The sequence below is a fragment of the Coregonus lavaretus genome (assembly GCF_964263955.1).
Source record: "Coregonus lavaretus genome assembly, contig: HAP1_SCAFFOLD_1378, whole genome shotgun sequence".
Lineage (NCBI taxonomy): Eukaryota > Metazoa > Chordata > Actinopteri > Salmoniformes > Salmonidae > Coregonus > Coregonus lavaretus.
The window spans coordinates 48885-62128 of record NW_028158811.1 but is presented as its reverse complement, the minus strand read 5'-3'; the positions used below and the strand labels follow the sequence as shown (position 1 = coordinate 62128).

At 41.4% G+C, this 13244-nt stretch overlaps 1 protein-coding gene across 1 annotated transcript in view; it reads right to left on the bottom strand.

Annotated features, from left to right (window-relative positions):
* Nucleotides 1-13244, bottom strand: part of LOC311123561 (cell adhesion molecule 2-like) — a gene marked incomplete at both ends in the record, with an annotated part of 105107 nt that overhangs the window by 51609 nt on the left and 40254 nt on the right. The window contains one exon of the mRNA XM_084197805.1: nt 4228-4365. Within this exon, the coding sequence (XP_084053931.1) occupies nt 4228-4365 (138 nt within the window). The remainder of the gene's footprint in view (nt 1-4227; nt 4366-13244) is intronic.

Here is a 13244-nt window from a genome sequence, read left to right as displayed (position 1 = left end):
ATACTAGAAGTAATCATCTAGTTTTTCAAAAGTATCTGTAATCTGATTACAATATTTTAGCTGGTAATATAAAGGATTAAATTTTTTTGTAATCCATTACATGTAATTCATTACTCGCTACCCTGCTGGTTTCATATAGATGATATCCCCATAGTCTAAAGCCGGAGTGAATGTCGACTGGATGATTTCTGCTATTTAATGGAAGGCATGACATATTCCAATAAAATAAACCCATTTTCATTCTTAATTTCTTAACTACCTCATCAATACCTGGTCAATCCAGGTGATCAGATATTTATAAGCAGGGACACGTTCATTGAGGGCACAATCCAATGTACATATGCATAAATCATCAGATAAAGGAAAAGAATGTATACTTGGTAAAGTAATGCACTGTATAAGGAATGGTTATTTATTTAGGAAAGCAGTGGGTGACTTTAAAGACAGGAGATAGTCAGACTTTATTAAATTCACATTCTTTGTCTGTCTGTCAGATCGTTACTCTGTTCATCTGAGAGTGAATCTGGGTCATGAGATAGGAGTCAATGTGAGGTTATCCTAAATCGATGTAGGAGAGGGGGTGGAGAGAGAGAGAAAGAGAGCGAGAGAGCGAGAGAGCGAGAGAGAGAGAGAGAGAGAGAGAGAGAGAGAGAGAGAGAGAGAGAGAGAGAGAGAGAGAGAGAGAGAGAGAGAGAGAGAGAGAGAGAGAGAGAGAGAGAGAGAGAGAGAGAGAGAGAGAGAGAGAGAGAGAGAGAGAGAGAGAGAGAAAGAGAGGGAGAGATAGAGAGGAAGAGTTCCTGAAAGAGATAAGAGAGTGAGTTGGGAAATTTAGTAAATCCTGGTCTAAGCAGCAACAATCCCTTTATCAAACGACCAACAGAACAATTAAATCTGTTTCAAACTGTTCAAGCTGAAATCGATCACACCTCTAAGCTGTCAGCTCATCTGGCTCTTGACAGAGAAGAGGTGTTATCTGATCAGGAACTGAGTAGCTTGGGCTAATGTAGAAAAAGTAGCAGCTTGGGCTAATGCTAGGCTAGTGCTGAAATAGAAAACACAACAAAGGTTACTGAGAAGAGGAAGGAAAGGGTATTCCAGGTTATATAAAATGGGTTGTTAGGATCCTGGATGCTGATTGGTTGATAGCAGCGAGTTATTCACCACAATTCCCTGGCTAATACCTGTTAACAGTTCCATTTGATTCATCATTGCGCATCCACTGTCCCACAGCCCAGCCAGGCAATTTATTAACTTTAATTTTCAGTGGAAAAAAGTGTCTAGACAATATTTCCCCCCATGCTACTAGCCAAGCATTTGGTTTGCAACACTTATGTCTGCCTCTCCAACCTGTCCAACATTTTGCAGTTAGTTATTTTTTGTGATCTCCACCGTGCCAAATATTTCCAAAAGAAATGTCAAAAGAAACTAAAAGGTAGAACACATAGTTTGCTGTCATTTCAGCTGCTTGTGTGTTAGCTTTTGCTGGCAAGCGAGCAAAGGGGAAGTAGCCTAGCTATCTTCCATGGCTATCTTATGGACACACCAATCAGCTGGTTGTTGCCTATTTATCAATTCTGTATTAAATCATCAGTTCTTGTCACTCGTCATTATTTCACCTCTGCTAGCTAGCTACATGTCGATCATTTCGTTAGCATAGCAACATTTCAAACACTGTATAATTCATAGAATTAACAACCAGGGCCTTGTTTCCCAGTTGCGAAGCAACTTAAGCATTACGATGATCGTACCAGATGTATCAATATTGCACCAACATGCAGTACCTCCAGCAGGCAGAGAGGTGAAGAACCATTCGTCCTCCAGCTCAGGGTCAAGCTCCACTATTCACAGCCCTGTGTAATGTTACATGTAATTGCATTGCTGGACTTTTTGAAAACTGAATGTATTTGTATTGTTTTTAAAAATGTGCAAATAAAAGGAAATGTATGGTTTAAACATGTCTTTAATGGTCATTTGTTTTACCTGTTAGTGATAATTCCCTAAATGTTAATACATTTGTGTTGACATCATTAAGACTTTATGTATGTGTTATGAATTACCTAATGGTCTGACCTTATAGTAAGAACAGCGTCATGAGATACAAGGCATTTATGCATGTATTGTGAATGACAGAAGGTGTCCCACTTCAGGCAAATTATTACAGGACACTACAAGTGTAAATAAATAGGCTATTAACATTCTGCTGATTTATGAAGGACAGCCACAAAGTCATAATTATGGATAAACCCTGCCCATTTCCACAATTTCTCTTCTTAAAATTGTATTTCAAACCTAACCCTAACTAATGAAGGCCAGGTTCGATGCGTTGGTCCACCAGACCTTCATTTGAGCGGAGGTGTCCGGCAACGAGATGAGGTGTAATGTGACTAACATGACGTCACTTTAGAGCCATCCTTCAGCACAACATGTCACCCTTCACGTCTTTAGTTGACGCTCCTTATTTTATTTAAGATAACAATCCTTTATCTGATCTTCCCCGTTTTCATTTTGCTCCACTGTGTGGTTTGCTTCCTGTCTTTCAGTTTGGGTTTTTCCTTTGTTTGCCTCTTCTTGGGCAGATTCAGTGGGTCTCATGGTGGGTGTCCTTTAGGTTCCAGCTGTTGCTAGTCAACTTTCAGTGGACACCCCCAACGAGTGTCTTTCAGATCCCTCCTAAAACCCCACCTGTTACGTTTTGGTTGATTAAATTCATTTACAGTATATTGGGCACAACATAATCTGAAACATCAACAAAACAAACAGCAAATGCATCCAACACAAGCTTGATGTAATAATTGCGTGCTAGGAAAATGGGACCAAATACTAAACTTTGTACTACTTTAATATACATATAAGTGAATTTGTCCCAATACTTTTGGTCCCTAAAATGGGGGGACTATGTACAAAAAGTGCTGTAATTTCTAAACGGCTCACCGTTCTCCCTCGATTAACCCAAGAAATTATTCAACCAGTTGGAGGAGAGAAGGAGAGAATGAGAGAAGGAGAGAATGAGAGAAGGAGAGGAGGAGAGAAGGAGAGGAGGAGAGGAGGAGAGAAGGAGAGGAGGAGAGAAGGAGAGAAGGAGAGAAGGAGAGAATGAGAGAAGGAGAGGAGGAGAGAAGGAGAGAAGGAGAGAAGGAGAGGAGGAGAGAAGGAGAGAAGGAGAGAAGGAGAGAAGGAGAGAAGGAGAGGAGGAGAGGAGGAGAGGAGGAGAGGAGGAGAGGAGGAGAGGAGGAGAGGAGAGGGAAGCAGAAAGACAGGTGAGATGGGGTAGCAGTTCATGAGGTAGCAGTTCAAACTGACTAAGAAATGCCAGATTTTGCTCTGTTTTTCTTGAGGTCAATGAACCCACCAATTAATACACCTCATAGACCAGCATTGAAACAATTGCAAAACCAGATACACACAGTCAAGGCGAAATATACGTGGACCTGCGGGAATCACAGCCTAGATTTCAAGTTTCTCTTGCAGATGCTCCAACTATGTTAGAGCCATCAGAATCACGTAGCCTACAGCAAAGACAAGAGTTGAATAGAAGTAGGATGATGAAGAGGAGGAGGAAGAAGAGGAGGAAGAAGATAATGAAGATGATGATGATGAAGAGTACTTGAGTAACCTCAGAGGATGGAGAGGAGGAGGAGTATGAGGAGGTAGAGGAGGTGGAGGAGGAGGAGGAGGAGGAGGAGGAGGAGGAGGAGGAGGAGGAGGGGGAGGATGTGGAAGAGGTGGAGGAAGAGGAAGAGGAAGAGGAAGAGGAAGAGGAAGAGGAGGAGGGGGAGGAGGGGGAGGAGGTGGAGGTGGAGGTGGAGGTGGAGGAGGTGGAGGTGGAGGAGGTGGAGGGGAAGGGGGTTATGAAAGAGGAGGAGGAGGAGGAGGAGGAGGAGGAGGAGGAGAAGGGGGGGGATGTGGAAGAGGAGGAGGAGGAGGAGGAGGAGGAGGAGGTGGAGGAGGAGGAGGAGGAGGTGGTGGAGGAGGAGGAGGAGGAGGTGGTTGTGAAAGAGGAGGAGGAGGAGGAGGAGGATGAGGAAGAAGAGGAAGAGGATGAAGAAGAATAGTAGTGCATAGCCGTAGTCTGTGTCCTGACTTTATTGTTAATGAGCCAGCGGAGGTCGGCAGCAGGTGGCTTGGAGCCAGGGGTTATACATACTCTAACTACTGACCTCTAACCTTCAACCCCTGACCTACTGACCTATGAAGGGTAGTAACAGTAGTAGATGTCTGTGTCCTGACCTTTGATCTCCTTCTCGTTCCTGAACCAGCGGAGGTCGGCAGCAGGCTTGGAGCCATGGGTCATACAGGTCAGAGTGATCTCATCTCCCTCCAGGGCAGGCTTGGTCAGACCGTCTATCTCTGGCTTCTCTGGCACCCCTACAGGACCGGGGGGGGGAATTACACTTGTTAAAACACAATACAACACACAGAGTCACTGTCTGTGCATTAGTGCATTCATCTTAAGATAGCTAGGTGAGACAACCACATATCACAGTTGTAGTATGTACATTTTTCCTCAAAACATCAGTCAGTGCTATTATGAAAAGACAGTAAAAAGTGCAGGAAAAGACAAGTGCAGGAAAAGACAAGTGTAGGTTCCATTTTTTTCCTTTGGGGGGGGGGATTATGATACTCTTTGAAGAGGTAGAGTTTCAGATGTTTTCAGAAGATGGGCAGGGACTCGACAGAAAAGAGCTTTGACTGGGCTGAGTGGGAGCTGACGTACGGCAGAGTTTTTTAAAATCATAAACCTGGCCTAGTTCTGTATGATATAGCTCAGCTCAGTGTGTGTGAGGGTACTGACTCAGTAACACTGAGAAGAACCTGGAACCATCATCTGAAAAGACAAGGGTGGACAGTGTAAAGGGCGGGGTTGTGTGTGATCCGTCATCTGAACAGACAGGAGAGGAAGAGGATGGATAGAGGAGAAAGTTAACGCTCACATATCGAGAGCTAAACTTTGACTGAGTACCTCTGACTATGCAAACCGACCATCCCTCAAGGGTGTGTGTGTGTGTTAACACAGAGTTTTCTGTAGAAGTTTTTTATTGTTTAATACACAAAAATATGTTTTAAGTGAAATATTAACTTTTGTCTGAAGCCAAAAAAAAGACAGGAAATTCAAAAGCTAACAAGGCTTTTCAGCATAAAGCAGCTTGACTACTGCTAAAGTGCTGTAAATGTATTGATCAATGAAACATCTCCATCCAAAATTATTTATAGTCTGTCTGTGTCCGATACAGCGGGGTTACCCAAACTCGGTCCTGGGCCCCCCCTGGGTGCACATTTTGGTTTTTACCCTAGCATTACACAGCTGATTCAAATAACCAACTAATCATCAAGCTTTGATGATTTGAATCAGCTGTGCAGTGCTAGGGTAAAAAACTAAATGTGCACGCAGGGGGGCCCAGGACCAAGCTTGGGAAACTCTGCAATACATTTTTAGTCATTTAGCAGACGCTCTTATCCAGAGCGACTTACAGTTAGGAATGTGTAGCATTGGGGAAAGTAGTGGTACGTGTTCATTGTAAGGGTGCCCATGGGGCTGGGATCAGAAGTGTCCGGTGTGAGAGAGGCAGGTTGAGGTTAACAGTGTTAGAGTCAGTGGTGTAAAGTACTTAAGTAAAAATACTTTAAAGTACTACTTAAGTAGTTTTTTGGGTATCTGTACTTTACTTTATGGGCAAAAAAAAAAAAAACTTTACTATTTATATTTTTGACATCTTTTACTTTTACTTCACTACATTCCTAAAGAAAATAATGTACTTTTTACTCCATACATTTTCCCTGACAACTAAAAGTACTCGTTACATTTTGAGTGCTTTGCAGGACAGGAAAATGGTCCAATTCACACACTTCTCAAGAGAACATCCCTGGTCATCCCTACTGCCTCTGATCTGGCGGACTCACTAAACACAAATGCTTCGTTTGTAAATTATGTCTGAGTGTTGGAGTCAAAAAAAAAAAGAAGACAATTCAAACAGTGAGTTTGCATAATATGAGGAATTTGTGCAGAGGTTACAGTTTTTTTGCAATCATGTGGTTAGCAAGAAATGTGAATCACTAGCTAGCTATTCTGAACTTGAATGACTGTTATCCATAGTTAGCATATCTCTTAGTTGTCAATCAAATGTATTTTGCATCGATCAAATGTGCGGGCAGGCAGGCAAGTTCCCATTCAGTTGTCAAAATGTGGGTTGGGACCAGCATGCATTGGCAGGCAAGCTGCAGAAGGACGAGCAGGCTACTATTCCCCATCATTTATCAGTGCAATTTTGACGACCAACTAGCTGGAAAAGTCGAGGGTGTATCTAATGTTTCCTCGTTAGATTTGAGCTCATCCTGCTCTGGCTAGCATCAGTTGTTGATCTTGTAGTTGTTGATGTGCAAAGGCAAATAAGGGAGAGAGAGCCTAGTTACTTTTTCATGGTTTTTTGATCAATAGCACTGTAAAGTTCCCTAATGTAAGAGGACTCCAGTGGTATTTATATATTTACCTGAATCCATTCGGTATTTGTTGCTGTGGCTTTTGGCGAATGCGTTCTAATGATCTAAAGTCACGCTGTTGCTACTGCCTGTAAACACACAGTCCAGTTCAAAGTGAATGATGGCAGGACCGTGTGGCAAATGGCTTACTGCAGCTCTGATTGGCTCAACGGTCTGTGTAGAGTCCGGTCCTGGACAAGACTGACGCATTTTTATTCGGTTTTATTTACTGCAGTGTCTGGTAATTATCCTAAAGCACAGCCGCTCTATATTGATATAGAATTTACACAAAGGCCTTACTCTAGGTTATTCCCAAACATTCTATGAATGTATGAAAACATGAAAATGACCATATCAAAGTGCTCACTTGTCAGAAAACGTTTTTTTTTAAAGACTCATATCCATGTTGCTAGAACACTGTCAGTTCCAATTTAAGTCGGACATGCTTTTTCTGTTTGCCACCGGCAGGTGTTTGAAGGGTGCTTCGTTTCTTCACAGCTGTCTGGATGTAGTCAGACTGTTACTAGGAGGGGTATCTGGATGTACTTCTTCAGCTGGACAAAGCCAGGAGTGTGTTCCATAAAGTGCAAGGAGTAGAACTTGAGGCCCACGCCCAGGGCAGCCATCGAGAAGCAGGGGAAGATATAGGAGCCGCTGAAAAACATGTGGCGGGGCGGCATTTGCCACCGCAGCACCACACAACTTAAAAATATTGACCAAAAAGATGGGCAAAGTGCTGGGTTTTTTTCAATGATTTTCCTCACGAATTTGTCTGTCCCTTCAAATCGGAGTGCTGCTGCAGGCTCTTTGACTGTCTTGACCAATCAGATTCGAGGAAAATCGCAGGTCGCGCGGGCCGTGCACAAACCTCAAGGCTCTCCACTTTCCTCCGGTATTTATTTAAATAATAATAAAATAATTAACAAGCCTGATAACACATCACTTCTGACAGATACAAGCAAAACCTCTTCCATAATTGTAGCAGCCTATAGACCTTGACACTAGCGATCTGACCTGCTGCACGGCATGAAAACAAGACTGTTCTTCAGTCTGACAAACTGTAGGTTACTAACAACCGTGTAGCCTACTGTCCCTCTTGCCAGGGTAGACCGAGCGGTGATGTTGTGTATTTACAGCCCATTAGGCCTATATTTGCATAGGGCAGGATGTGCATAAACAAGCTCAGCCCTGTGAGTTTCATTGTCCAATCATGTTGCTTTCTCTGTGTAAGTGTATAGGAACCCCCCCCCCCCCCCCTAGTCCTTCTTTAAAATATAATTCATATGAACAAGTACAAGGTTGCTGCAGTTTGACAGAGTTTTCAGATAACGAAACCGCATTTTCTTGTTGCCACACCATTCAGGGACCTGTGTTGCCACCTCTGAGGAGGAGAGAGAGAGCTGGCTAAGCAGGAGACAGAGAGTGCCACCTCTGAGGAGGAGAGAGAGAGCTGGCTAAGCAGGAGACAGAGAGAGCTGGCTAAGCAGGAGACAGAGAGTGCCACCTCTGAGGAAGAGAGAGAGAGAGAGCTGGCTCAGCAGAAGACAGAGTGAGAAAAAATAAGAGAAAGAAGACTGGATTAGTGCAATAGGAAGTGAGTCAGTGTGTGTGTGTGTGTGTGTGTGTGTGTTTGTGTGTGTGTGTGTGTGTGTGTGTGTGTGTGTGTGTGTGTGTGTGTGTGTGTGTGTGTGTGTTTGTGTGTGTGTACTCATTTTGGTGACATATGAAGACAATTTTATGACAACTCACCTTCAATGTCAGGACGCTCGGAAATATGAGGACATTTTTGGAGTCCTCATTTTTCCGAGCTCACTACAGTGTTCTAGACGACCATAGAATGCCCCTAAACCAAAAATCTGAAAAGTCTTTAAATGTCACAATCTCATGATTTGAAGTGTGTGTGTGTGTTTACGCTTTTTGCTCACCTGTGAATACGCCACCTAGTGGTCAGTTTTGGAACATTAACACACTTTAAACACACTTTAGTCACGTGACACACTTTAGTCACGTGACACACTTTAGTTACATGACATTTCCTGATTTTATTTGAGCACACTTTCCAACTATTCAAGATAGATTTACTTGAATACACATAATACATGTCATCATAGTCAACTATAACTAAGCTTTGGATAAAAGCGTCTGCTAAATGGCATATTATTTATTTATTATCATAAAATCCTCCTAAATCCCTCAAATAAAAACGTAATTTAGCATCAATTAGCCAGATAAGCTAATGTTAGCAAATTAGCTGAAAGGAATGAAAAGGACTTTTGCCACATGGAAAATTCAGAACTGGAACAAGTGCAAGAGAAATGAAGGTAATGCATTTATTTTTCTTCATTTACAACTAAAGAGATAGTTATTATCTAAGCTGTTCTTACATTTAAGTGTTCTTGACCACAAATGTTACTTAGCACTATCATGTTTTTCCATTTAAAGCCAAAGTGATGATATTGGTTGTTCAGTTCAGATAATGTTATTTGTAGAGTTTACAGTACTATACTTTTATAACAGTATTTATCTTTGAAGGTGTTAAGATTGCTTACTGTGCTTACTGTGAAAATATTGCTATTGTGATTGCAGTTGCATAAGGTTTGCACTGATCGGTTAGCCTAATAAGCTAACCGGATACTGCATTAGTAAGAACATGAGCACGATATGACTAAAGGCAGACTAATACCATTTGATATATCCTTATTCGATTCAAATCAAGTATTAGTCTTTTCTGTATTTGTCTCGCTGACTTTTTGTCATCCAATGTAGATGTTTTCTAGTTGAGGAGCACATGGGCAATTGAAGAGCATGTCAAAACGAAGAGCCAGACTTAGTCCTGAGGCTGAGGCTATTCATTTTATTATTTCTGGAAGTGACAAGCCTTGTTATAAAGCCAAATGGATCAATGACTATAAAGGTATGTTATACACACACGCTACTCATACCATATTGGGATGTCATTTGAAACACATTCAAGTCTTACACAAGTGAAAAAATCACTGCGTACCGCTGCATTAGACACATACGGCTTTAACATCCAATTTCAGAAGTTATGTTGTGATTCTTTTGCAAGCAGTTGGGGGATGGGGAAAAAGATTCAAGATTTATGAACTACACCTCCCAACTTCTATTAGAATGTGTGATATTGGTGGTAATTTCCTTGGCCAGTCGGCAGACCGTTCGCGCTATGTGTGAAAGCCGGTAATGTGATTTAAATTCAAAAAATGTTTTTAACATTTGATCATAACAACCCCAACGATAAACGGGATGTAGAAGCATTTGGGTGATAAAAATGTACAATAGATGTGAATGATGCGTATCAGCGCGTAGAACAAATACGGCACCATTCAAGTTAACAGAACAGCGAAAATGCACCGCCGAGTAGGCCTACCGACAGAGTGTTCACAACATGAGTGGGTGTGTGCGTAATCCCTGCCTGTTGTGATTTGGGATTCTTTGTGTACGCTGATGTCCTTAAATACAAAGTCTGCAATAAAGCGGTCTAAAGCGAGGAGTCAAAGGCAGACTCAGCGGTGCAAGTCACTGCAGGTCTAGTGGTGATAACTGCTGGAACCTGACCGGGGATCACATCTCTTTTTGCCCCGCTTTAACGCCATTGTTTCGGCGTTTCCGTTTTTAGCTGTAGATCTGTCATTAAATCCAACATAAAATACGTCTCCTCGTGATTTCATAGTTTTCAGACCAAATTTATTTTGAATGATGTCACCTTTTTGGGTCCTTACCAGTTTGCACCCCTGCAATGGATCTTTCCCCTAAATATTAAATCATACACATTGATAAGCAGGCTAAATGGGTCTGATCAACTGCAATTCATTAACCTAATTTGAACTGTATTACTTGATACTAAGTTCTTAACTTTGTTACATCAGGACGTGGTGTATTTGCCTCAGCACCAATTGAAAAGGGATCCTTTGTCCTCGAGTACCGTGGGGAAATTATATCGCAATATGAATGGGACAAGAGGCAGGGGAAGTATACGGAAAAGCAAAATGCTTTCTTGTTTGATTTTGAATGGAACAATGGCTCATGGTGGTAAGTAAAACCCTATAAGACATCAGTTAATCTCTATATGTTTATATGTTTTGTGGAGAAAACGTAAATCTGTTTCCCTCTTCAATTTTAGCATAGATGCATCCTGCGAAGATGGTTCACTGGGGAGGCTGGTAAATGATGCCCACAGGTCCCCAAATTGCAAAATGAAAAAGATGATAGTCCAATGTAAACCTCATCTTTGCTTGTTTGCTATTGAAAACATCCAAGCAGAGAGTGAAATAACCTATGATTATGGATAATCTCAGTGGCCATGGCGTGCTCTGGTAAGTAAATCTGCTTTGATATATTATAATGTATAGGATCTGTCAAAGAATTATAAAATATATAAATACATGTCCCTTCTTGCATGTATGTTGTCACCGCTTTATATATATATATACAGTTGAAGTCGGAAGTTTACATACACCTTAGCCAAATACATTTAAACTCAGTTTTTCACAATTCCTGACATTTAATCCAAGTAAAAATTCCCTGTTTTAGGTCAGTTAGGATCACCACTTTATTTTAAGAATGTGAAATGTCAGAATAATAGTATAGATAATTATTTATTTCAGCTTTTATTTCTTTCATCACATTCCCAGTGGGTCAGAAGTTTACATACACTCAATTAGTATTTGGTAGCATTGCCTTTAAATTGTTTAACTTGGGTCAAACGTTTCGGGTAGCCTTCCACAAGCTTCCCACAATAAGTTGGGTGAATTTTGGCCGATTCCTCCTGACAGAGCTGGTGTAACTGAGTCAGGTTTGTAGGCCTCCTTGCTCGCACACGCTTTTTCAGTTCTGCCCACACACTTTCTATAGGATTGAGGTCAGGGCTTTTTGATGGCCACTCCAAAACCTTGACTTTGTTGTCCTTAAGCCATTTTGCCACAACTTTGGAAGTATGCTTGGGGTCATTGTCCATTTGGAAGACCCATTTGCGACCAAGCATTAACTTCCTGACTGATGTCTTGAGATGTTGCTTCAATATATCCACATAATTTTCCTTCCTCATGATGCCATCTATTTTTTTAAGCGCACCAGTCCCTCCTGCAGCAAAACACCCCCACAGCATGATGCTGCCACCCCCGTGCTTCACGGTTGGGATGGTGTTCTTCGGCTTGCAAGCCTACCCCCTTTTTCCTCCAAACATATTGATGGTCATTAAGGCCAAACAGTTCTATTTTTGTTTCATCAGACCAGAGGACATTTCTCCAAAAAGTACGATCTTTGTCCCCATGTGCAGTTGCAAACCACAGTCTGGCTTTTTTATGGCGGTTTTGAAGCAGTGGCTTCTTCCTTGCTGAGCGGCCTTTCAGGTTATGTCGATTTAGGACTTGTTTTACTGTGGATATAGATACTTTTGTACCTGTTTCCTCCAGCATCATCACAAGGTCCTTTGCTGTTGTTCTGGGATTGATTTGCACCTTTCGCACCAAAGTACATGCATCTCTAGGAGACAGAACGCGTCTCCTTCCTGAGCGGTATGACGGCTTCGTGGTCCCATGGTGTTTATACTTGCGTACTATTGTTTGTACAGATGAACGTGGTACCTTCAGGCGTTTGGAAATTGCTCCCAAGGATGAACCAGACTTGTGGAGGTCTACACATTTTTTTCTGAGGTCTTGGCTGATTTCTTTTGATTTTCCCATGATGTCAAGCAAAGAGGCACTGAGTTTGAAGGTAGGCCTTGAAATAGATCCACAGGTACACCTCCAATTGACTCAAATGATGTCAATTAACCTATCAGAAGCTTCTAAAGCCATGACATCATTTTCTGGAATTTTCCAAGCTGTTTAAAGGCACAGTCAACTTAGTGTATGTAAACTTCTGACCCACTGGAATTGTGATACAGTGAATTATAAGTGAAAAAATCTGTCTGTAAACAGTTGTTGGAAAAATTACTTGTATCATGCACAAAGTAGATGTCCTAACCAACTTGCCAAAACTATAGTTTGTTAACAAGAAATTTGTGGAGTGGTTGAAAAACGAGTTTTAATGACTCCAACCTAAGTGTATGTAAACTTCCGACTTCAACTGTATACACTGATTAAATAGAGTATAATACAGAATATTTATTGTTGTGTTTCGTTGCAGACACCAAGTGACAAGATCCCAGCTCAACCTTCAGCAGACCCAGAAGTGAGACAGAGATCCACTTCATCCTTCCAACAGGTTATTACACATTTATTGTAGATCTTTTCTATTTAAATTAAATTGTTGTCTCAGTTCATTCCAAAATATGAATTAAATGGCTTTTTACTGTATTACAACCAACCTTTTGTGTAAAATGTTCACAATATCAAAATTCCCATAACTTCTTTCGATATCATAGCATAAACAAAATTAGCCCGACCATTTGACAGAACTAACCGCCCCTCAAAACATAAAATTAATCTTTATTCTCTCTAATGCCTATGTTTTTGTATTTTTGGGGCAATGTTTTTGCCCATTTAACATATTTCTTATCAATTTGCGTGATTTAATTTATATGGCAGTTGATCCATTTACATTGCTTTTAAGGTGGTGAGCTTTCTTTGACAACAAAAGGATAACTCAAAGTCAGGAACCTTGATTCCAGATGTGTTCAGTCGTCAAGTCCTCATTTGGTAATTAGGCTGTTCAAGACATAAATGTGTTTCAGATTACGTCCCGATATGGTATGACCCAACCAGAGTAGAGTGTGTGTGTTACACGGTCCTCATATTGTTGGTTAGCAG